This window comes from Sus scrofa, chromosome 6 (assembly GCF_054392235.1).
Source record: "Sus scrofa isolate SSC_HxYL_T2T_F1_AM1 chromosome 6, Sscrofa_HxYL_maternal_Yorkshire_Landrace_v2.0, whole genome shotgun sequence".
NCBI lineage: Eukaryota > Metazoa > Chordata > Mammalia > Artiodactyla > Suidae > Sus > Sus scrofa.
The window spans coordinates 123,958,562-123,983,757 of NC_139388.1; the positions used below are offsets into that span (position 1 = coordinate 123,958,562).

Genomic DNA, 25,196 nt, shown 5'->3' on the forward strand with positions numbered 1-25,196 from the left:
CTGAATTGCTCTCTTGGTAGTTCCCTTCTAGGATTTCTTGCTATGGATGAAAAGATGGACTTTGAAGTCAGGCAGACCTGGGTTTGAATCTTGGATTTACCCCTTAATAAGCTGTGTCATCTTGATCAGTTCATTTAATACTCTGAGCCTTAGTGTTTCATGTCTAAAATATGTGTAATAGCATAGGGTTGTTGTGAGGATTAAATGAAATAATGTAAAGAACCTGGTATTGTGCTAAACAGACGCAAAATGGCAAAATGTTGCTTTTCTCTGGAGTTGGCACTAGCCTCACCCTTTCACTCAGAATCAAGTTACATCCTTCTGATTCTAAGACTTGGTTCATTAAAATCATGATGATCAGGTAGGAGTTCTTCTCCACATGTTTTTCAGATAATCTTTTTAGCCCAGATGTTGTAGGAAGTACAGTAGCAGACATGGAAATGATTGGTGTTTGGTAGAGTGGGGTATAGAGGCCTTTTTCTCTCTCGCAGTCTTCATAGCAGTGGTTATTCCAGTATTGAATCAGTCTGGTCTTACCGGTTCCAATGGACAAGACCCATCTCACTTCCATTTGTCTTTCCCTGTCCACTATATAGGAGGCCCTTTGGATTCCAACATTTACTATTTAAAGAGCCCCTTAATACTCCTGCCCTGATCTCCATGACTAGGGTCCTGTGGGACAGAGCTGGTCACAGGAGCTCCAGGAGCTCCATGTCAAGAAGTTTTTCCTTCCCTAAAGAGATTGTGCTGAGGACCAGTTGGAAAGACATTTGTGTGAGGACTACCATGAATAGCTTCTCTGGCATAAATACCACAAACTTACCTGATCTGAAAAATTCCTTCTCTTTGCTTTGAATGTTTTCTGCTTTTTAGAATCCATTTTGCACTTTGGAAGCAGGCAATCCTTGGCTTAGGGGCATAACCTCTTTCTGAACTCTCCAGGATAGCTGCTGCTTTCATAACCCACTCACTCTCCTTTTTCTCTTTCCCTCTTCAATTGCCCTTCCCCCTTGAAACCTATTTTACTTAGACTAACCTGTCTGTCAAGGGTCTGTTTGGTCTTGCAGCTACAATCCATCACTCTTCTATCGTGACCTCACTTCCTGCTTCCTGAGAAAAGAACTATATAGGCAAAGACTGTGATCGTATGTAAGACAGTTTGTTTCTGCCTTAAAAGAAATCCCACAATTTTCTGAACTCTTAACAGCATTTGCATATTCTGTTACTTCTCTCTATTGAGGTCTAGATGTAATTCTCTTGAACTACTTTCTTACTGGTCCTCTTCCTTAAGCATGATTAGCAAAAAGGAAAACAGCTGACAGAGAGCTGCTTAGAAAAGTGTGGTAATGTGCCTGTTTTTGAGCTAGAGCCCCAAGGCTTTTCCCTAATTCCTTATGTTACAAAGGAGAGGAAATAAAAAGGCTTCCTGAGTGAAATGGGTTTGTGAGTTAGGGGGCCCTCCCTGAGAATGCTCAATAAATATGCATTAAATGTATATTGCAAATCAAAATTGCTTTCCATCTGGATAATGCCAGGTCGTGGTGTTTTAATATATTTTTTAAGTTGTTTTGTTTTATTAATCTTTCAGACTTTTTGAAAAGACCTCTAGAGAGTTATGTGAAAAAGTTAAAAGTACCGGTTCATGTAATTCGAATGGAGCAACGTTCTGGATTGATCAGAGCTAGATTAAAAGGAGCTGCTGTGTCTAAAGGTCAAGTGATCACCTTTTTAGACGCTCACTGTGAGTGTACAGTGGGGTGGCTGGAGCCTCTCTTAGCCAGGATCAAACATGACAGGTAATTGTCTGGAGTCTGTAAATTGTTTTCAGTGCATTTGTCAAAAACTGTGGTAAGTTATAAAAATCTGTGTTTTAAAACAAATACAAAAAAATATTTCCCTCTGGTTTCCTTTAAAATATCTATGAAGAGCATTCTAAATGAAATATGAAGACCATGTCCTAAGTCTATCTTGTTAATGAGGATGGATTAGGAAACTTGTTGTTAGAATGTATTCTATATACTCTGTTCACCAAACAGGAGCAGAACAGATAGGCAGTGGTCTCAAGGAAGGTAGGATAAAGAGGATAAAGCCCTTTGCTTCTCCCTGATCTCTGAGGCTAACACAGAGGCAGGCAAATCATCTCTTCTCTGTCTGCATCCTTACTGCAATTCCATCTCTCAGCCTGTAGCATGAAGTAGAAGGGAGTGGAAAGATACACATTGCCTCCAAAAATGCTTGATTGTATGTGGAAATGCACTGTAATCTTGAAAAATACAGGTAGAGCAGTGCAAGCCCATGGTGGTAGTCCTTCGTGATGCACAATTTTCAAAGCGTTACCTACTGCCAGGCTCTGGCTTGGTTCCTAGTTATTGGAAGAGAACCTAACTTCAGTCTGCTAGACCTATGTTAGTTGAATTTCATCTTGTCATTGCAGTTTGAACTAGAGGCTGTCTGTGTCAATTTACCATTAAGATTTAGATTTCAGTAAGGTAAACTTTGACTGGTCAAGTAATTGCATCTGTTCTGTTTGCAAACAAATGCCGGACCTACATCTCTCCCCTTTCAAATATGAATTAATAGGAAAAACCAGCATTGGGGAATGAGAAGATACAGTAGCTTTAGGAAGGAGAACATTGCCTGAAGAAGGAACAGGATATCTCTCTAAATTGTTTTCTCTGTATAACAGATGACTGATTTAGGAAATGTTTGCTTGGGTAAAGATAACATGTAACCTTTATGGAGCAGGAGCCTGGACCTGTGGAGAGAGAGCAGTGTGTGGTGGTGACAGAAATATGAAAGGGAAATTGGCTGAAATAACAACCACAACAACTTCCAGTTGGTTGTATGATAGATTAGGTATCCTGAATAACTTTTCCAACTGAAAAAGCTAAATACTGGATAAATACAAAACACATTTTTAAATGCATCACTGAGTTGGCACCAAAGTAAGAAATTTCGCATACCTCAAAACAAAGTGCAAACAAGTAAGCAGTCCAGACACAAAAGCGAGCTTTCCCATGTAGGGTTTCTGCTGAACTTAGGGACACTGAGGTTCTGCCGTGAAAGACATACAGATGGGAGGATAGGAGACAAGGCCTGGGCCCTGCCTGTAGTGGGAAGATGAATAGCCAATACCTGTATAAATCTAGGCTCCTGATGTCTGTACCTCTGTGTTAGAAGGAGAAATAAATCCCACCACACCAAAGAAAACTTTCCTGTTTCAACCTTGGTATGGGGTGACAGAGGGGAGATAGATCTCCCCTAAGAATTTATAAAGCAGAATATAGAAAAGGAGGGACCTGGGAGGAGTTTGCTGGTGGTCTAGTGGTTAGGATTCGGTGCTTTCAATGCAGCAGCCTGGGTTCAGTCCCTGTTCTGGGAACTGCAATCTCACATCAAGTCGCTGCATGCCATGGCCAAAAAAAGAAAAGAAAAAAAGGGGGGAACCAGCTCAACTCTTCTTATGAGACTAGAATAACCTTGATATAAAACCAGAAAAGAAGTACGTGGAAAATTATTCAAACCCACCCATGAATGCTAATATGAAAATCTCATACCACCAGCAAAACTGAGTCCAACTAGGAGTAGACCCATATCTAAAATATATCTATATATATATATAAAACATCATTACTAATTGGTTTAGTTTACTATTACAAAACCAATTCACATGATATACTCCATTAGTATATTTTTGAAACTGTGATTAAAACTCAGTCATTAAAACTCTGGTCACTTTAATAGATACAGAAAAAAGGTCATTAATTATTAAAATGGACATCAATTTATGATTTAGAATATTTAATAAACTATTGTAGAATGGAAATTTACTAATCTAAAAAAGGATAGCTTAAAAAACCCCACACACATTTGCTAGCTAACATTATATTGATAGAGAAATGTTGAAAGTGATTTTTGAAAGATATGGTACAAAATAAGGATGCCCTTAATTATTACTGTTACTCAGTATTATTAGAAGCCTTAGATTTTGTAAAAATACAAGAAATAAATAAATGATATAGGGATTGGAAAGGAAAAAAACAAGTGCTGTCAATTGCAAGTGATATGTTTTTTATGAAGAAAAGTAATCTATACACAAAATAGTAGAAATAATAACAATTTAGCAGTGTTGCCAAACATAAAATCACCATAGAAAAGCCAGTTGCCTTCTCCATACCAGTGAGGAATAATTAGAAAAATATAATGTAAAAAGAAATGATTCCATTTATAATAGCCATGGAGATCTAGGCTGTAATTGGGAATATGTTTAACAGATGATGCATGAAATAGAAAAGTGTTGAAATTCACTGGAAAATAATCTGAGCAGAGAGAAGGATAATGTTCATGGATGGAAAAGTCAATATAAAAATGTCATATCTGCCCACATTGATCTATAAATTCTATGCATTTCTAATTGAAATCTCAACAGAATTTTCTTGGAGGAACTGACAGATTCCAACATTTATGTGGAAATAGCTAAAATACCCCTGAAGAGGAGTCAGGTGTAACAGGGTTTGTCCTAATAAATATCAAGGCTTTTTTTTTTCCTTTTTTTGCTTTTCAGGGCTGCAGCATATGGAAGTTCCCAGGCTAGGGGTCAAATCAGAGCTATAGCTGCTGGCCTACACCAAAGCCACAGCAATGCAGGATCCAAGCTACATCTGCGACCTACACCATAGCTCACGGCACCAGTGGATCCTCAACCTACACTACAGCTCACTGCAACGCTGGATCCCTGACCCACTGAGCGAGGCCAAGGATCGAACCCGCTCCCTCATGGATACTAGTCTGATTCGTTTCTGCTGCGCCACAATGGGAATAAAAAAGGCTTATTTTAAAGCTGTTGTAATTATGGCAGTGACATATTGATGCAGGAATTCACAAGTAAACTAGTGATACAGAGCTACCCCTTGTTCATATGGAAACTTGATTTATGACAGAGCAGGCACTTATGATTACAGTAGAAGGAGAATAAACAGGACTATTAGATAAATTGTGCTAGAACAATGGTCATCCATAAGAATAAGTGAAGTTAGATTCTTATTGCATGTCATACCCAAAGTCAGTTTTGTGAGGATTAAAGACAAATATGAAAAGCAAAAATATAATTCTTTCAAATGATGATATAGGAGAATATCTTTATGATTTGGGAGTAAGGAAGGATAAATAAAACACTAATTGGGTAGGGAGGATGTCACATACTCTAAATGTGGCTCCCAGGGCTCTGAGCAGGGCACCGTTCCATAGAAGGAGCTGTGGCCATGTGTGCATTTTTTCAAGTTTATAAAAATCGCAATACCTGGAAGAAATTTTCAGTGAGTATGATCAGACAATATTTTTTTCTCTTTATAGCCACATCTATGGTATATGGAATTTACTGGGCTAGGGATCGAATCAGAGCTGTAGCTGCAGGCTTACTTCACAGCCACAGCAACACCGGATCTAAGCTGCATCTGTGACCTGTGCCGCAGCTTGTGGCAATGCCAGTTCCTTAACCCACTGAGCAAGGCCAGGGATCCAACCCACATCCTCACAGACATTTTGTTGGGTTCTTAACCCACTGAGCCACAATGGGAACTCCTGATCAGACAAATACACACTTCAGAAAGATACCCTTTCTAATAATTAGAAAAAAAATTGTTTAAATCCTGAGATACTATTTAAGTTGCAAGAAAATAGCATCCAAAATTGATAAGGAAATTGTACATCTACATATAACACTTTTGTGAAGCAGTAATGAATAGTGCCACAAAAAGTTCCATTAATTTGCTAACCTCACTTTTGGAAGTTTACTCTTAAAGTGAAATATTATATATATGAACATAGTCACCGAGGGTCCTAATAGCAAAAATCCATAAGGAACACAAATAGCCAAGAGTCATCTATTGAGAAAATTGTTAGCTTAAAATTATTAAATATGTAGTCATTAAAAGTGTTATTTTTGAAAACTTTAGAAATATTTGAAGTATTTTTATGTGGAACAGATATGTAAAAGTATGAATGAAAAAGATTATCAGCAATCTATAAATATGTTAAATAATTATGATGCTAGCTTGGTAGAATATAGCAGGGAGTTTTTTCACATTGTTTTTAATATTATAGAATATATTTTTATTTTAAAAGCACTTAGAATTGTTATATAGTTGTTATGATAGGCCACAAAAAGGAAAGCTTTAAAAGATTTTTTTAATGTGCTTTATGATTTTAGGAAGACAGTGGTCTGTCCTATCATTGATGTGATCAGTGATGATACTTTTGAGTACATGGCAGGTTCTGACATGACCTATGGCGGGTTCAACTGGAAGCTCAATTTTCGCTGGTATCCTGTTCCCCAAAGAGAAATGGACAGAAGGAAAGGTGATCGTACTCTTCCCGTCAGGTAATTGCTTTGTCAAACATTTTGCCTAAAGTGTTATTGGTAGGGGGTTGGGAAGCTTGGGGAATCAGGAGGACTATAAGTGTATTTTGAGACTCATGAAGCATTTGTGCTCTGTATATGTAGTTAAGAGCCATCTTTCATATATATATATATATATATATATATCTCATTATTTAAAAGATTTTTTTTTCCTCTGATGAATTAATAGGACTAGAAGTTTTCATTTCTATAAATCTAGTACCCATGAGAAATGATGGTGACATGCATATGCTCTTTCATTCCTGTGCGAATGGCATTTTGCAAATCTTAATTTATGCTTTAATTTAGTTGTTAAGGATAATAATATTTAACTTAAACCATTCCTTAATTTTAAGTGCCAATATGTGAAAATAATATCTTTGCACTAAAATGTAAGGTTTTAAATTCAAATGTGTACCATCTAATAAAATTAGAAAAAACTTGTTTCGATTATAAAAATAACTAGAATTGACAAAAGGAAAAAAAAAGGATTTTCATTAATGCATTTCTGCTTCTTCTTTTGCTCTATATTTGGTCTTATGTAGATTTTTTTTTTTTCAGAAAGGGTAAAAACCTTCATGCTATTCAGGACCTTAGATAAAGACCTTGAGCTTTCTGAGCCATCCTAGGATTTATGCTGGTTGCATCAGCCTGCTCCTTCTGTAGTAATTGACAGTTCCTGCAGCACTAGGCTTTTTAGCATTCTCTTCTCTTGGGCTTCCCATATCTTTCTTCCTTTGAATTAAGTCCAATTCTGACAAAGTCTAACTTATTCTGTTCTCTTCTCCCTAGCCAGCCCAAGTCCTTTCCTAGTAAGGGACTTTTCTACTCTTTTTGACAGTCCAAATCACCATCTAAACCAAGGGTTCCTAAACATTTCAGAGTTGATGGACTCTGAAGAGTCTGATGAAAAGCTATGAGTCTTTTCAAAAGCAGGGAGCAGGAATGCATATGTGCAAACAGAGGGTTTTACATACAATTCTAGGAAAGTTAGAGAGATCCCCAAACCTGGGTCAAAAAAAACCCTGCACTAAATGATAATGCTGGGTGTCCGCTTGTTTCTTTTGACTCCTAAGATACTAGACTGTCATCCTTTGTTCTCGTCTAAAATCAAAATAAGTCCTAACTTGTGTGTAAACAGCTATTTCTACTGGAAAAGCAAGTGCTGCCACCCTCACCAGTGCATGGAATGGATATGTTTTAGGGTTACATAGGTGGCCAGTCCATCCTCAGGTTATTTCCATAGTGTCTGTCTTCTGTCACTGGAATATAATTGCTTTCTCCTAGTTGGAATCCACTTCTCCCCCATACTCATTCTTCAGGGAAACCAGTATTTGGTATCATTTATTTAAATCTTCCTTCATTATCATTTCTCTGCTTAATTTCTCCCTATTCCCACCTGCTCTGCACATCTGAGCTGCATTTTGAGGAAGAACATTTACCACACTTGATCAGGATGATGATTCCCTTAGGAGTACCTTGATTTTATTCTGTTTTTCATCTCCTACCTTAAAGGTTCAGGGAAAGGGCTGTAATATTTTTATCCTGTTTAGCGTTACATATTTGCAATATTTGCCCCCCTTTAGGACCTGATGTGTTAGAATTGCTCACATGAGCCTATTTGGTTAATGTGGTCAGCTGCATTTGTAGTTACTAGGAGCTGGGGAGTTGTTGTACAGTCAGATGGAGAGGATTATGAGAAATAGGTTCAATTTAGGAGTTGGAGTAGAAGCTCAGTCAGAAGCTAAGACGGCAAAAGGTCTTGGGATTGGGCAGAGAAGGATGACCAGGCAGGAGCTGTGACGGCATGACTGGGGTGCAGGTTATGTCTGGAAACCAAGTAACAGCAAAAAAACCAAAGAAAACCCTGGGGCCTATGGAAGTTTTTGAAGAATGTTGAGAATAAGCGTTTATTCTGTAGGTATAAACAATTATAAAACTTTTAAACACAACTGATAGTAAATTTGAAATTGTTACAATTAACGGTGTAGTATTATGATTGAATTTCAGAACACCTACAATGGCAGGAGGCCTTTTTTCAATAGACAGAGATTACTTTCAGGAAATTGGAACATATGATGCTGGAATGGATATTTGGGGAGGAGAAAACCTAGAAATTTCCTTTAGGGTAAGTTCCCTTTAAAAAAAAGTAACCCGTATAACCTCAAATATGGACATGCTTTAAATATTCATGTTACCTCTAAATAAAAACTAAAAAGTGAATTTAATATGAGTTTAATCAGACTTCATAGTCTTCAGTTCATAAAAAGTTTGGCAATATTATTAAAGGTTCATTATAAACTATTTTAAGCAAATAATTCAGTTATCTTAATAGTTCACTTGAAATAGTTATACAAGATTCCCCAGCTGTTTTTAATTTGTTACTTTCAAGGCAGTAATTCAGACTAAAAAAAAAATAGACAAAAAGTAACATGTAGTTTGTAAATGCTACTTTGTTATTTAACTACCAAAAACATAATTTCACTTTCTTTAATATGCTTTGTCCTTCTGGTTTGAAAATTCCTCTCTCATATAAAAACCTGGTCATTTTATCAACTTTATATTTTTCAAGAAAAAGAAAAATGCAAAAGAATTCTGAAATTACTCTAAATTAATTTACCCAGTCACCCTTAAGTCCTGTACATTTCATATTCACAAAAATCAGCATGTTTTAAATAACATTGTGTTTTTCTGAAAATAATGAACTTTAGACACATAGCTTATAATGGAAACCACATGAACTACACTGAAGTGTAAACCAGCTAACTGGCTTTGTTCCTAGTGGATTGCTTTGCTCTTTATGCAGTTTGAACTCTAGATAATTTTGGAGGTCCTGGCCAGCTGTATCACTTTATGATCCTGGGAGAATGTTAATGTAGGTATACTGAATATTTGACAAAAATCACAACTTTTTAAAGTGTGTTATAAATAGATTTTTTTCTTTTTCTTTTTTTTCTTTTTTTTTTTTTTTTTTTTGGCTGCACCTTCAGCCAGTGGAAGTTCCTGGGCCAGGGGTTGAATCCAAGCTGCAGCTGTGACCTATACCCAACTGCAGCATCACCAAGATCCTTAACCCATTGCACCAGGCCAGGGATCAAACTCGCACCTCAGCAGCAGCTTGAATCACTGCAGAGACAGCGCCGGACCCTAACTTGATGAGCCACGGCAGGAACTTAAGTAGTTAGATTTTGAACTTATGGGAAAATGTATATTTTAGAAGGGGCAGAAAGATAATTTCATTAAGTTAAAGATGTGAAACCACACTTGATGCTCTTTTACTCCTTTTTGGTTTTTATCCTCACAAAGACAATAGAGTGTGTTGTCATTGTCCCACCGAATAACTCATGAGTAATCAAGTTTAGATTCCTAGGTTCTGTTTCATGTATAAGTTGTGACACAAGTTTGAAGGAGGAATAGGTGGCACTTTGACTGAATAGTCCATGCTCAGAGTTTTTTTGACCAGGAACCATATTAATAAATACATTATACACACAACCCATAATATAAACATTTCATGAAACAGTGTGTCCTTGTCAGTAAGTGCTGATTGCACTTGAGCAAATTTGAATTTTATGACCCTAGTAAAGGTGATGCCTTACAGTTAGAAAAATACTGCTTTAGTAGACCTCATGTCTTTTCTGTATTTAGCCTTTAAACTCTCTGAGTTTAACCTTCAGCTTCTGGTTTGATCAAAACCAAAACTTGAGGAAGCATTGGCTTTGGGCCAACATGCAGGAACTCCACTGTACACCCTTGGTTCGGTGAAATTACAGCCATGAAACTCAGTAGATAGGAGCGGTTATTTTTTAAACTATCGGTGTTTAAAACTGGTCCTCTTCGCTGTTGTTTTCAGATTTGGCAGTGTGGAGGGACATTAGAGATTGTTACTTGCTCACATGTTGGACATGTGTTTCGGAAAGCTACACCCTACACGTTTCCAGGAGGCACAGGGCAGATTATCAATAAAAATAACAGACGACTTGCTGAAGTGTGGATGGATGAATTCAAGAATTTCTTCTATATAATTTCTCCAGGTTAGCATTTATTTGCGTTAGAAATACAAGAAGGGCTTTCTTATCCCTGATCCCAGTGCATTCTGAGAAGAGGTAAGAAATGGTGGAAGAGAAGCTTTGAGCAGAGGCAAGACACCTACCTCATAGATTGTTGTAAGGAATAAGTGAAATCACATACAGTGCAGCAAATGCCTTAACAAATGTTAAAGTTTTCTGATCCCATGTAACTTACATTTGTGTGTGATATTATTAGCAAATATAACATTCTCACATAAATTTAATTTTTCTTTGAAAATACGTATTAATGTATTTCCTTGTTTTATGCCTTGGGAGGAGGGTTTATGGTCTGTCATTTGTGCAGTCATGTATTACCACTTTCCCGTTCTATTGGTTTGTTAGATGTAGTATATAAATAGCATGTGTTAGTTAATGGAACATACATAATTCAGTCTCTTATTTCTTTTAACAGGTGTTACAAAGGTAGACTATGGAGATATATCATCAAGACTTGGTCTGAGACACAAACTTCAATGCAGACCTTTCTCTTGGTACCTAGAGAATATTTATCCCGATTCTCAGATTCCACGTCATTATTTCTCCTTGGGAGAGGTAAAAAATATATATATTTATTCTGTATGGCTATTATGTTCTCACTGATTCATCAAAAAGAGTAGAGGTTGAACTTCTAGTAAGAGAGTGCCTTCATAGTACAATTACATAAACTCAAGTGTGGAAGAATTTTTGTTCATTGACACAATTCTGCCTTACAACTTGAAATCTTATTTTTTATCATGTTGTGTTGTATTAAAATAAGAATGCTCTATTCCTCATCTTTCACAGTTGGACTATAGTTACAATATATTAGTGTCTTCGATAGACTTATTTCAACAAACTTGCCCACTTCATTAAAACCACAGATCCATAAAGCTAGTGTCCTAGCATTAATTAGCCTGAATCATTAATTTCAAAGTAAAGATAAATTATAAAGAACTGGCAAGGAAACTTGAAAGACATTATAAAGTTGGGTTTTTTAGCCCCCATTTATTTTGCTTTGGGAATCCTAAATCTCTGTTTGGGCATGAAGGTTGGAAAAAATGTTGGTTAGCATGTTTGATGTTGCCTCTGATGATGCCTTTAGTCATTGCTCTCAGAATTCAGCACATCTTCTTGAAACCTGATATAATTTGCTTATGAATACTTACAATTAGTTAACACAATTGGTTGTGCCTTGGAGTTTTCTCCTTTTTATCTTTGTGGGTGCCCATAGTGTTGGGTCTGGTGTGAGAGAGGCTTACCTTTTATCTCCTGGTGTAACTACCAGGATGGTCACAAGGAAGCATTTCTTGTGCCCTATTACACTGTGTTCCTAGAGTATTGATAGCCATTCCTTCTCCTTCCCAACTGAAGCTGTGCTGCATGTATGGGAAATCTAGGTCCTTCTCTTTAGCTCAGGGGTCCGATCAACTCAGGAGTGCCATCATAAAGTACCACACACTGAGTCACTTAACCAACAGATGTGTGTTGTCTCGCAGTTCCACAGACTAGTCTCCAGACTAGAGATCAAAGTGTGGGCAGTTCTGATTCCTTCTGAGTTCTGTGAAGAAGAATCTGTTCTCTGCCTTCTTTGAGTTCCAGCGGTTTGCTGACCATCTCTGCTGTTCGTTGGCATGTAGAAGCATCACCCTCACCTCTGCCTTCATTTTTACATGGCATTCTTCAGTGTGCATGTCTGTCTCCAAATTTGCACCCTCCTTTTTTTTTTTTTTTTTTTTTTTTTTTAAATAAGGACAGCAGTCATATTGGATTAAGGCCTACCTTCAAGACATCATTTTAACTTGATTTTCTCTGTAAAGACCCTGCCTCCAAATAAGGTCACATTTGAGGTCCTGGGGGATAGGACTCCGGCATGTGAATTGAGGGAGTTGGGGGAGGGCACAGTTCAACCCACAGCAGAGAATGAGCTAGGTGGGCTGGTTTGCAGCTTTAGAAAACCTAGGTTCACTTCTGGCTCATATATGCTTCTTGGGCCTGGTCCTCCAGGGCTTTTGAGTAATGGCATTGAAGGGGTCTCTGTCTCTCCTGCCTGGAAAGTTTTGCTTTTCTGAGGTTTTGAGGTTAGTACTTTAGCCCTCCTCCTTATTCAGTGGGGAGACCAGTTATTTTTCAAAGGTCTTCTGTCCAGCAGAAATTCATCCCCTAAGCACCAGGAGATGTGAAAGTTTTCACTCTGCCTTTTCAGGCACAGCTCCCTGCCCACTGAAAGCTCAGCAAATGTCCCACGAGAAGAATGGCCTTGCATTCAGGGCTCCTCTGATTTTTATTTTGTCATGCTAGCCTCACATGACCAATACTACTGTGCTCTTTCCTTGGAGAAAAGGCTCTCTTTGGGGCCATGCCCTGTCCTCAGCCTGCACCATCAGCAAATGTTCTCACAGAGGAAGATATGTGGTGATTGTCAGCTCCCCCAGAGAGGGTGTTTCCCTCTTTGGAATTGTAGTTCACCTCATCCTCATTGCTTCCATTGCTCTCCAGTGGTCTCAAAAATAGGACCTTGGCAACTTAGCTGTTTTCCCCTCTACTTGTTGGAGCAGAAGAGTCAGGCTACTGTGTCCTACTACCAAGAATGTGTTTGTCCTCTTTTTTACTACTGTGTAATACCCCAAGCCAATGGGCCATGAAGATTCTGGGTCTCTTTTCTTAACAAGTCTCTCTCTTAATTAGATCAAAGCAGTGATTTTTCAACTTTCTGGTTATAAACCACCAATAGTGGTTTATAAATCAATTCAGCTACTTGTGACCACAGTTTTTTTAATAACCTGGGAAAGACTGTGTTAAAGTGCATTGCTGCCGTGCTGTGGCTCTGGCGTAGGCCGGTGGCTACAGCTCCAGTTAGACCCCTAGACTGGGAACCTCCATATGCCTCGGGTGCGGCCCTAAAAAGGACAAAAGACAAAATAAATAAATAAAGTGCATTGCTTATAGGAAAGGAATTTTGTTTTTACTGGGTCAGTCTGCAATTCATTGCAAATCTTTATAAACTTTTAATTATGAAATTGACTTTTAGGAAGGAGTTCCTGTTGTGGCACAGCAGAAACGAATCCGGCTAGGAACCATGAGGTTGCAGGTTCAATCTCTGGCCTTTGTCAGTGGGGTTAAGGATCTGGCGTTGCTGTGAGTTGTGGTGTAGGTCGCAGACATAGCTTGGATCCTGCGTTGTTATGGCTGTGGCGTAGGCTGGCAGCTGTTCCTCCGATTGGACCCCTAGCCTGGGTACCTCCAAATGCCTCAGGTGTGGCCCTAAAAAGCAAAATAAATAAATACATACATACATATATACCAAAAAAAAATTGACTTTTAGAAAGCATGTGAATCAAATAGGAAAAAACTCTAGCATTTCTGTTACAGAAATTGATAACGGCAAAATTTCCTTTGTAAGTCACAGCATACATGATAACAAGACCACATTCATGGTCCCATCCCACACTAAATCTTACTGCCGCTCAGGAAAAGTCCCCCCACCCCTGCCCCAATCTTCAGGGGGCTGTCACTTCTTACTTCTTTCATTCATTCAACAAATATTTGAGCATCTACTGTGTAAGAGGTACTGTTTTAAATACTGGGAGTAAAATGAATAAAGTCTCTGCTCTCATGGGTCTTAGAGTCACTGGGGAAGGACAGATTTTTTTTTTAATTTAAATTTTATATTTTAGATACTATGTGAGGTGGTGATAAGAACAAAGGGGATAGAGTATGACTGGTGGGCGAGAGTGCTGGTGCTATTTTATGTGGGGTAGTTTAAAAAGTCCTCTCATATAAGGTGATTTTTGAGCAGAGATTTGAAGGAAGTGAATGTGCAAGTCATATGAATTTCTATGGAAAGAGCATTCCAGGCAAGAAGAAAAACAAGTGCAGAGGCCCTAAGACAGGAATGTACTTTGGCATGTTGCAGAAGCAGCCGAGAGGCCAGTTGTCTGGATAGAATGAACAAGCGCAGAGCAGTAGAAGGTGAAGTCAAGCTCTTGAGGACCAAATCACATAGAGCTTGTAGGCCATGGTCAGGACTTTGGGTTTTGTTCTGAGGTGGGAAGCCATAGGGGGAGATGAGCAAACTTTCGTTGAAAATGGATCAGATTGTCTGCTGTGTCAAGAGAACTGTATGGGAGTTCCTGTTGTGGCTCAGCAGAAACTAATCTGACTAGCATCCATGAGGACGCAGGTTTGACCCCTGGCCTCGCTCAATGGGTTAAGGACCCAGCGTTGCTATGAGCTGTGATGTAGGTCGCAGATATGGCTTGGATCTGGCATTGCTGTGGAGGAGGCCAGCAGCCACAGCTCCAATTCAACCCCTAGCCTGGGAACCTCCATATGCATGGGGGCGGCCTAAAAAAGCAAAAAAAAAAAAAAAAAAAATTGTATAGGAAGAAGAGTAGAGCTGGTGTGTTGGTGAAAGGATAAGAATAGCCAGGATTATATTAAGGTTTTAGCCTGAGACACTGGGGCAGTGAAGTTGGCATTACTGTGATAGGAAAGCCTGGAGAGCAGGTGCAGAAGGCACTCAGCAGTGCAGCTTGGGACCTGTTACATGTGGTCCAGGTAAAGATAGTGGGTTGGTAGTTGCATTAAAAACCCTGCAGCTTGGATGAGGATTTGGACATCTAAAGTTAGGGGTTGTCAGTATATGAGTGGTTTTTTAAAACCACAGAACTTCATGAGAGGATCTTGAGGGGAGCAAATGTAGGTGAAGAGGACCAAGCCATAAGAAACTCCACAGTTTATGAAGATGAGAAGGAATCGGCCAAAAAGATTGAAAATGAGTGAGCATGAAATCGGAAGAGAACCAAGAGTGATGCCCCAGAGACTAACGGAGGACTTGCCTCAAGGAGGAGGAGGTGATCTGCCATGTGGAGCCCTGCAGGGAAGGAAGGAGGACGAGTCCTAGGAACTGGCCGCTGACTTGGCAAGGGAGACATTGCCAAGTGGGCTCCATCTCACTTGGTCAGGTGGGTTCCCAAGGAGATGGTAGGGACAGTATCTCTGGTGGCTTCAGAGGAGATCAGAAGAAGAGGAAGTAGAGATGACGAGTGTGGATAAGCATCTCTGCTGTAAAGCAGAACAGAAGCGTGAGTGGAAAATGGAATTAAAGGTTTTTCTGTTTGTTTTTGCTAACATGTAACTGTGTGCTGATGCAGTTGACACAGAAGAGAAAATGTGAAGATGCTAGAAAAGAGCCACTGATGGCAGGAGTCCTGTGTGGTAGGTGGGAGGTGACAGGCTCCACTGCACAAGGGGATGGGGAGAAGGCAGTTCATCCACCACGGTAGGAAGGAATGTGGAGGGATGGGGCCAAATGCAGGTGAACTGTGGATGGAGGAGTGGAAGCAGGTCATTTGAGGTGGAGACCTGAGGAGTTCTCTGGTGTGTTTTGCTTCCTTGGGTAAACACAAGACCATTGGCTGAGAGTGAAGAGGGGGTGTTGGTGATGGGGTTTGGGGAAAGAGGAAAAGATGTAAAGGAGGAAAGTAGAATATGGTAGAGCAAAGAGATCACAGAGGGGAGCTGGATGCTGGTGAGTTAGAGAGAAACCATTCAGTCTGGTTGCATTTTCCCCAATGACGGGCAAGCGCAGACTCCCGTGTTTGGCCTTGGAAGTTACTGAGGCTACTTCAGGGTTGACTGGAGCCCCCTGTCTCTGAGATTTGTTGTGATTTAAGGAAGTCAGTGAGGGGTATGCTGAGTTTTTGCCTCATTAGTGAGCATCTCTTCCCTTTGCTGTAGCCTCCTTCCAGTCAAGAAAGGCCCAGCATGGGTAATGCCATGGGAAGATTGATAGCAGTTGCTTGCCTTTAGATTAGAGAAGGGAGCTTTCCCCCCTCCTTTGGACTGACCCAGTTTTGGACAACATGTAGGCATTGTTAGCTGGGCCAGAATATAGGCGTATTACAAAGAACCACTTGTCTAACCCACAGTAGATGATTGCTAGGGCAAGCTTGCCTTTACCTGCCTTTTGCCAGCTGGCTTTCTACACAAGGAAGAGATTTTATCTTTTGTGACCTGCTTGTTTTTGCCTTAATAACTGAGCAGCTGGTTGTAAGCATCTATGTCATTAATACAGGCCACACTCTGTATTTGGTTGAGGCTCTGATTTTGAGAGCTGGGGTTGTTCTTTAGCACCAGCCACAGTGTAGCCAGAGGCTTGTGCTTGTGATCATAGCTCCACCTGGGTGAGCTTTCTTTCACTAGAGGCTGGAACTTAGCCTTCCAGGGACCTCTTGTCATGCTTCAGTGGTCTGGGGAAACCTGAAGTCCTAGGATTTCAGAGCAGAAAAGGAAATCAGAATGTATGCATTTAGTGTGTCTGACTTTACAAAGTCCTACTTGCCGAAGGACCTGGAACTGAGTGAATGTGTTTCACTGTGATATCCAATCATTGTTAATCCCAGAGTTGAGTATTCTAAACATCAGCTTCAGAAAGCAAATAAGCCAGACTTTTACGGTTCAGCCAGTCTTATGGACTGGCTCTTGGCTTCTCCAATTAGGTCTAATAATCTTAAAATTTACTGAGCATGAACTTTATCTCAAGCACCAGTCCTGATGCTTTATGAATATTAACTCATCTTTCCAACACTGTGAGAGGGGTGCTCTTATCCCCCACTTCACAGATGAGTAAATTAAGGCAAAAATACATGGTTTAAACAGCATGGCTCAGGTCACAGCCACAAAATGGAAGAGATAGGATTTGAACACAGGCATGAAAGCTTGTGCTCCTAACCCACAAGACTCATACTCTTTCTCATATCTAACCAATATTCTCCTTATGGCAGAGAGTGAAAAAGTCAGTCTAGATTCCATAATTGTGGATTCCAAAAATCTTTTAACTGCTTGCATTGTCCACCCAGGTTCTGGTACCAGGTCCTGGCAGAGACTACAGCAGAAACTAAGAAACTTAGGCTCTCGGAGTTCCCATTGTGGCTCAGCAGGTTAAGGACCCGACTTTGTCTCTGTGAGGATGCAGGTTCAATCCCTGGTCTTGCTCAGTGGGTTAAGGATCCATTGTTGCTGTAGCTGCAGCTCCAGTTGGACACTTGCCCCAGGAATTTCCATGCAGTGCAGGTTTGGCTATTAAAAAAAAAAAAAAAAAGGAAGAAAGAAACTTAGGCTGTAATTTCTTGCCTGCCTAGTTTCCTAGGAATGAGAGCATTCACAGTCATTTTTAACTCATAAGGTCTAAATAATATTTTAGTGACAGCTGTGTACACCTAATTTAAGGAAAGAAAACCAACAGCTGTTGTGGGCCTGCTGGGTTTCGGTTTCTGCTAGGCTTTGCTGTGTTACTCTGAGAGATCTCCGCAAACCTGAGAGAGAATGTTAGCCCTCTTTTACAGATGAGAAAATGAGGTTTTTACGCAGCATTTCCCACTTACTGTCCTAGGGTGCTGATGTGTGCGGTCTCTCAGTGCTGCATAGAAAGGCAAGGGATTGGCGGGAGGGTGGATTTTAAGGCCAAACGTATTTGAGCAATGCTGTTTGTTATATAGTATACTCTCTGTATCATCAGTCCCCAGCCCCTACTAAGAGTCTTAGGGTGTTAAAAGGCTTTGAGAAGTCCTTCAGTAAAGAAACCCTGCTTAAATTTGTGAATCCAGTATTTCCCAGACTTGATCAGAAAATCCTTTTTTTAGTGGCAGATACTGTTATTCAGATCATGGTTTGGGGAACTGCTGTCTTAGAATACTCAACTGCCAAGGTTGCTGCCAGCTCTGTGTGTCCCCACACCCAAGCTCTCACTTGTACCCACTGGTTGCCAGATACCTCAAATGTCAAATGTGTGGCTCTTTCCCTGTGACCACTATAGTTCAGATATTGCTATGATTTTTTTTTTTTTAAGTGTCAGATTTGAGGCAACCAAATCTGGTACCTATTTCCCTCCCAACATGAACATTGAAACAGGTGTCTGTCACCACCATTTCTACCTTCCATATGTCACTAAAAACCTGGTAATTGGTTACATAGCCTTGAAACTGTATGGAATTACAATTTCAAATATCTGATTCAACATTTCTAAAAAATGTTCTTAATTTTTCCATTCTGCAGAGACTCTTCAAATTTAGCTTCCACCAAACAAACCTATTGAATGATCTGCTGCCTCCTGACATCATAAAGGACAAAAATTGTTCCCCAAACTCATCCCTAGTCACCCTGGCTTTTCCTGTCCTCAAAAAATCACCTCGCACACTCTGTAGATGGGGTAGCCCACATGTACTCCTGCAAGGTGGAGGATGCACCCAGAAAGCTGTCTTCTCCAGCAGCTAGCAAGTGAAAAACCAGCCTGGAGAGCACACATCCCCTTCCACTCAAAAATGTCACTTAGGTGTCACACCAAACAGAACCCTCTCTGCCCTGTAATGTTGAAGCCACCCAGGGACCAAAATGTCACAGCTGCCCTTCCTCACCCAACGTGCGGGGGCTTCTCTCCAGTCCTCCCCTGCACTTTAGGGGGGTGCTATCAGGCCCCAGCAGAGGCCCACTCAGGCCCTGACCACCCATCTCAGCTGGGCCACGTCTTGCCCATCAAGGTTCACTGTCACCACAACAGTCGTCAGGAAGCAGAGGTTTCTGATCCTTGGAGAACTCTGCTTTTAACTATTAGTTGTCAGTAGTAAACCTCAAGAGATGGATGCTCAGATCTCTTATGTCAGACAGCAGTCCAGAATTGTTCCTAGGGATAGTATAAGAAGGTATATGCTGTTAAATGTAAAACTAACAGAACAATGCCTAGAGCAGAGTAAGTGTAATTCATATGCTATAATTATTAACAACATCAATGATGGGAACAAAATAGCCAAAGTTGATTTATTAAGAGATAGTTATAGAGTGATCACATTTGGGGAGAATTACATTTTCTAAATTTTGATTCATTTTCAGTTTGGTAAAAGATTAATCAGTTATTTAGCCAAAAGACCATTCCATGTGAGAGAAAAGCTGACAGTAACATCGTTTCTTCTCTAATCATTTCTGTGGCATTTATCACCTTTCTTCAGCAACCTCTATATTATCTATATTTGAAAGAAAAAAAAATGAGAAAAAACTAAGGATTGGGGAGTGTGTAGCTTTTTCCAAAGTATAAGGAATAATTTTTATATAAATAGATAAAAACTCACCAGGTCAGGAGTTCCTGTCGTGCAGTGGAAATGAATCTGATTAGGAACCATGAGGATATGGATTTGATCCCTGGCTTTTCTCAGTGGGTTAAGGATCCAGTGTTGCCATGAGCTGTGGTGTAGGTTGCAGACGTGGCTTGGATCCAGCATTGCTGTGGCTGTGGTATAGGTCAGTGACTACAGCTCCAGTTCACCCCCTAGCCTGGAAACCTCCGTATGCCACCTAAGGGAAAAGGGCCTTGGGATTTCCAGCTTGACTAATTGTACAAATTGTGGGTTTTTTTTTTTTTTTTTCCTTTTTTTTGGGGGGGGAGGGCTGCACCCAAAACATATGGAAGTTCCCAGGCTAGGGGTCCAATTGGAGCTGCAGCTGCCAGCCTACACCACAGCCACAGCAACAGGGATCTGAGGCACGTCTGTGACTTAACACCACAGCTCACTGCAGTGCCAGAACCTTAACCTACAGAACAGGGCCAGGGATCAAACCTGCATCCTCATGGAAACTAGTTGGGTTCATTACCTGAGCCACAATAGGAACGCCAAGTTGTGGGATTATTAATACAAATAGGGATATCAGGAGAAGAGGGGAATATTTGGAGAAATGATAATGAGGTTTGTTTTATATATCAATCTTCAAAATAGGAGTGGAGTGGCAGGGGTATATTAAAATGTTCAAGTGGAGTTCCCATTGTGGTTCAGCAGGTTAAAGACCTGACATATTTTCCATGAGGATTTGGGTTTGGTCCCTGTTTTCACTCAGTGGGTAAAGAATCTGGCATTGCCGCAAGCTGTGGTGTGGGTCAAAGATGTGGCTCGGATCCAGTGTTGCCATGACTGTGGCATAGGCCTCAGCTGCAGCTCAGATTCAGCCCTTGGCCTGTGAACTTCCATCTGCCACAGATTTGTCTGTAAAAAGAGAAAAAAAAAAGTTCAGGTGAAGAAGTTATTAGCATTAAGGAGTTGGAAAATCCTGTTTTGCAGGAATAGCCAGATGGCGGTGACTACGGTGACTAGCGATAAGGCAGCACTGCAGATTATTTCTCTTTCTGAGGCTGCTACGTGCTGGACTTTGAAATGAACATGCTTACTGTCGTATCCACCCGCAGCAGAGAGCTGACAGTTTCTCCTAGTTACTCTTAGGAAATAGTTGTCAAAGGATTTGGGTGCTTAAACCCAGGTCTGTCTTATGCCAATGCCCTAGTTCTCATTCCTGACCCCCTGAGAATAATACTGGTTTTCATACCTTTGCTATTTTTTTTTTCTGTTTTATTTTCCCACTGTACAGCAAGGGGATCAAGTTATCCTTACATGTATACATTACAATTACATTTTTTCCCCACCCTTATCTTTATAAGAAACAAAAATGCATCTGGGAGTTCCCGTCGTGGCGCAGTGGTTAACGAATCCGACTAGGAACCATGAGGTTGCGGGTTCGGTCCCTGCCTTGCTCAGTGGGTTAACGATCCGGCGTTGCCGTGAGCTGTGGTGTAGGTTGCAGACGCGGCTTGGATCCTGTGTTGCTGTGGCTCTGGCGTAGGCCGGTGGCTACAGCTCCGATTCGACCCCTAGCCTGGGAACCTCCATATGCCGCAGGAGTGGCCCAAGAAATAGCAACAACAAAAGACAAAAAGACAAAAGACCAAAAAAAAAAAAACTAGAAAAAAATGCATCTGGATTTTTTAGTGTCTTATTAAAACAGTGGAATAATATGTAGCCTGTACATCTGTTTATAAGAAATAAATGGATTATCTGTGGTTTTAACTTTACCGCCGCTTTATCACACAAAAGTACTTTTTTTTTTTCTTTCCATCTACATGACGTGACAGATGTAGTCTGTCAGCAATCTCCCTTCTGGCTTACCTGCTAACAATACCACTCATAGGAATAGATTTAGGACTTTGCAAATGTCTATTAATTTTGGCATAGGCTTTTAAAAACTACAGTGGTTCAGAGGAAAAAACAGCAAAGGCCATTGCTTAAAATATTCTTTCTGAGTTCTGTTGTGGCTCCATGGGTCAAGAACCCAGCACAGTGTCCATGAGGATGAGGGTTCAATCTCTGGCCTCACTCTGTAGGTTAAGGATCCAGCATTGCCCCAACCTGCAGCATAGATCACAGATGCAGCTCGGATCCAATGTTGCCATGGCTGTAGTGTAGGCCTGCAGCTGTGGCTCTGATTTGACTACTAGCCTGGGAACTTCCATATGCTGTAGGTGCAGCTGTACAAAGAAAAGAAAAAAGAATTCTTCCTAATTCTGATGGCTGATTTATGTAATTGACAAATATCTAACAAAGGAGTAGTGTTTACACCACACCATACTTAGGCTTTCCATTTAAGCCAAATTCCAGGTTATTTGCTTAGAAAACACCCACCTTGAGTTTCCTAAGATGTCTTCCGAGTAATTATCAAAAGTGATGCCCAGAGTTCCCTTGTGGTGCAGCACACGTCCCTGCTGAGGCATGCATTCAGCCCCTGGCCCAGGAACGTCCACGCACCGTCGGCACGACCAAAAAAAGTAATGCCCCTTAACTGGGTGGTAAACAGTGTCCACAGGGAGTTGTTAAATTGCTCTAAATTATTAGGCAGAATAGAGCTTACTGAACTAAATACAAATTCTAGAACAGCTTGGGGAAAATGAAGGGAGTGAGAACTTAAAAGTTTTCTCCATGAAACATAAGAAGTACATATATAAACAGTAAGACCTTTCTAGACCACAGAATTTTAAATAGCCAGTGATTTCCCCCTCCCCCGCCCCCAACTCCTAGCCCTTACCTCAGAATTAGAGGTTTAGTTGCAGGTTTAGATTGATTTTAACATGAGTGTGCACCTGTGTCTGTCTCGTTAACCTAATTTGTGATGTTTTCATTTTTTACTGTCCCATAGATACGAAATGTGGAAACAAATCAGTGTCTAGATAACATGGCTAGAAAAGAGAATGAAAAAGTTGGGATTTTTAACTGTCACGGTATGGGAGGTAATCAGGTGAGTATTCCCGTAAGGCTTTAAAGAGATAATTTTGGGATTTGTTTTAACCTTCTTTCCTATTTACTTCATAATGTCACTTAGGAAATACCTTCCTGCCCTTAAAGAGAAAATAATAAAGACCTTTAGGAGAATGGAGCCTTCAATGTAATGATTATTTTTAAATGAAACCTTTATAAAAGGCTCCTTGTGAGAAACTGTATTTACTCTCTTGTACAGGAGATTTACTTTATCCTTTTCAGTTAAACAGATGACAGTTCTTGACAGTACACTCAGTGTACAGAGAACTCAAGGTCACTTTTTCTTTCCTCTCTACAAAATCAGTGGTAGCTTTTCTGAGTCATTTATTCTCCATTACACTAATAAAGTGCAAAACACGTGTATGTTGAAATACTCGGTTTTTCCCTCCCAGAGCCTTGGGCTCATGAAACACGTTTGTTTTACTGCAAAAACTTACATGTGTGTATTTTTGTTTTTCAGGTATTCTCATACACTGCCAACAAAGAAATTAGAACAGATGACCTTTGCCTGGATGTCTCCAAACTTAATGGCCCAGTCACAATGCTCAAATGCCACCACCTAAAAGGCAACCAACTTTGGGAGTATGACCCAGTGGTAAGTGATCCAGTTAGATACCGGAATAAAAGATACTGCTTTATATCTAAGAATGAATTTTTATGGAGTCTGCATATGGATCAAATTGTTCTTACACTCCAGAACTTGACAGATGGGAAAAATAATATAATTAAACATGTTTTAATCTCTCCAGTAATTAAATTAGTGTTGCCTCTGGTACCTGGGTCCTTATTGTTACTACATAGCCGCTCTTCTCTCTGTGGCTCCTCAAGCCCAACAGTCCAGTGTGGGAGTAACGGAGCAGAAATTAAGGTTTTTAAATTACTGAATTAAACACTTAAGTAAAGGTGAGCTTTAACTAGTGAAATTTCCTGGCTTGTCATGATTTTTCAGTAACACATATAACAAAACTATATTTATCTTTGCTTTCCTCTGGGGTTGCTCCCTCACCCCACCCACTAAACCTGTACTCACACAGAGGTACTTAAAAGATACTGATTCCATCAAAGCATCTCCCAGTAAACTTCCCTCTCCTTATATCTGGCTAACCTCCCAGCTTGTGTTTTTGCTCTGTGGTTCTAGAAGCAGCACCAGCATCTTCTTTCTCTGTTTTTTGTTTTTGTTTTTCTTCTGCTTACAAGCACTAGCTTTTTTCTTCATGTCGGGACAGGCTTTTGTTCTGACTTTATTTTCTGCTTGCTGAACTACTTTCTCCTCTGTTGTATGACTGTAAGTGAATGGCCAGCATTTGTATCTCTGATTCTTCAACTCTGGCTCCTGTCTTGGCCTGGTACTGTTCAGAAACAGCTCCTGAATGCAAAGCCAGGGCATTCTCATCTCTTTTTCTTAACTTCTCTGTAGCACTTACTATTGCCAAGCAGATTATATTTTATTTTATTATTTTTATTTTTTTGCTTTTTTTAAGGGCCATACTCATGGCATATGGAGGTTCCCAAGCTAGGGGTTGAATTGGAGCTACAGCTGCTGGCCACAGCCACGCCAGATCCAAGCCACATCTGCGATCTACACTACATCTCATGGCAATGCCGGATCCTTAACCCACTGAGCTAGGCCAGGGATAGAACCCACAACCTCATGGTTCCTAGTTGGATTCTTTAACTGCTGCGCCATGATGGGAACTCCCAGGTGATATTTTTAAATCCTCTTATCTGTTGCTTTAGATGCATTATTTCTTCTCTTAGCTTTTCCCTGCTTCTTTCACCTGCTTGGCTCACTCTGCTGCTTCATTCTGCCCCTGAAATGGAGATGTCCAAGCCAAGTTGTGACTTTGGCTGTCTTTTCCCCTTATACTCTGTCATATACAAACCCCAGGCTACTCTCATGTTCATCCAGCTCTTCCCTGAACATATCCTATCCTTCCCCACTTTACAGTTAGGATCTTACAGTTCCCTCTGCCAAAAAATCCTGCCTGATCTTGAGGCCCACAATTGACATCATTTGCTTGGATCCCAGCCAGAAAGTAGCTCTCTCTGTCTTAATTTTAATTGTCTCTGACCCCTGTGATGCTATGCTTCTTTGTAGTTATTTTATCTATCAGTCTTTTCTCCATTGTTAAATAGTTAGATCTTGGAGGGCAAAGACCATGTTTTATAAATCCCAAGTCTCCCTTCACAGTGTCCAACTGTAGTAAAAAAATATGGTAAAAGTAAAATGTTTCAATTGGAAACGGCCTGACTTACTCTGTTCCAGGGTTTTCCATGGTGCATCCTATTGCTGTTCATTTTGGGTGTGGCTGCCCCAAAGGGCAGTGCAGGGTATATGGCATCCCTGGCTCCAGACAGAAAATGCCAGTGGCACCCCGCAGTCATTGTGAAACCGGAACGTTTTAAAAATTAAAAAGCCGGGAGTTCCCGTCGTGGCGGCGCAGTGGTTAACAAATCCGAATAAGAACTATGAGGTTGCGGGTTCGATCCCTGCCCTTGCTCAGTGGGTTAACAATCCGGCGTTGCCTTGAGCTGTGGTGTAGGTTGCTGACACGGCTCGGATCCCACGTTGCTGTGGCTCTGGCGTAGGCTGGCGGCTACAGCTCCGATTAGACCCCTAGCCTG

General features: G+C 40.5%; 1 protein-coding gene across 8 annotated transcripts in view; it reads left to right on the top strand.

The window, feature by feature from the left end:
- The window catches only part of GALNT1 (polypeptide N-acetylgalactosaminyltransferase 1), a 137,248-nt gene that overhangs the window by 105,568 nt on the left and 6,484 nt on the right, over positions 1-25,196 (top strand). For all 8 annotated transcript variants that reach the window (XM_084958497.1, XM_084958498.1, XM_084958495.1 and 5 more), the window contains 7 exons: positions 1,589-1,796; positions 6,209-6,379; positions 8,408-8,525; positions 10,251-10,431; positions 10,880-11,019; positions 22,453-22,551; positions 23,032-23,166. In XM_084958497.1, coding sequence (XP_084814623.1) covers positions 1,589-1,796; positions 6,209-6,379; positions 8,408-8,525; positions 10,251-10,431; positions 10,880-11,019; positions 22,453-22,551; positions 23,032-23,166 — 1,052 coding nt within the window. The remainder of the gene's footprint in view (positions 1-1,588; positions 1,797-6,208; positions 6,380-8,407; positions 8,526-10,250; positions 10,432-10,879; positions 11,020-22,452; positions 22,552-23,031; positions 23,167-25,196) is intronic.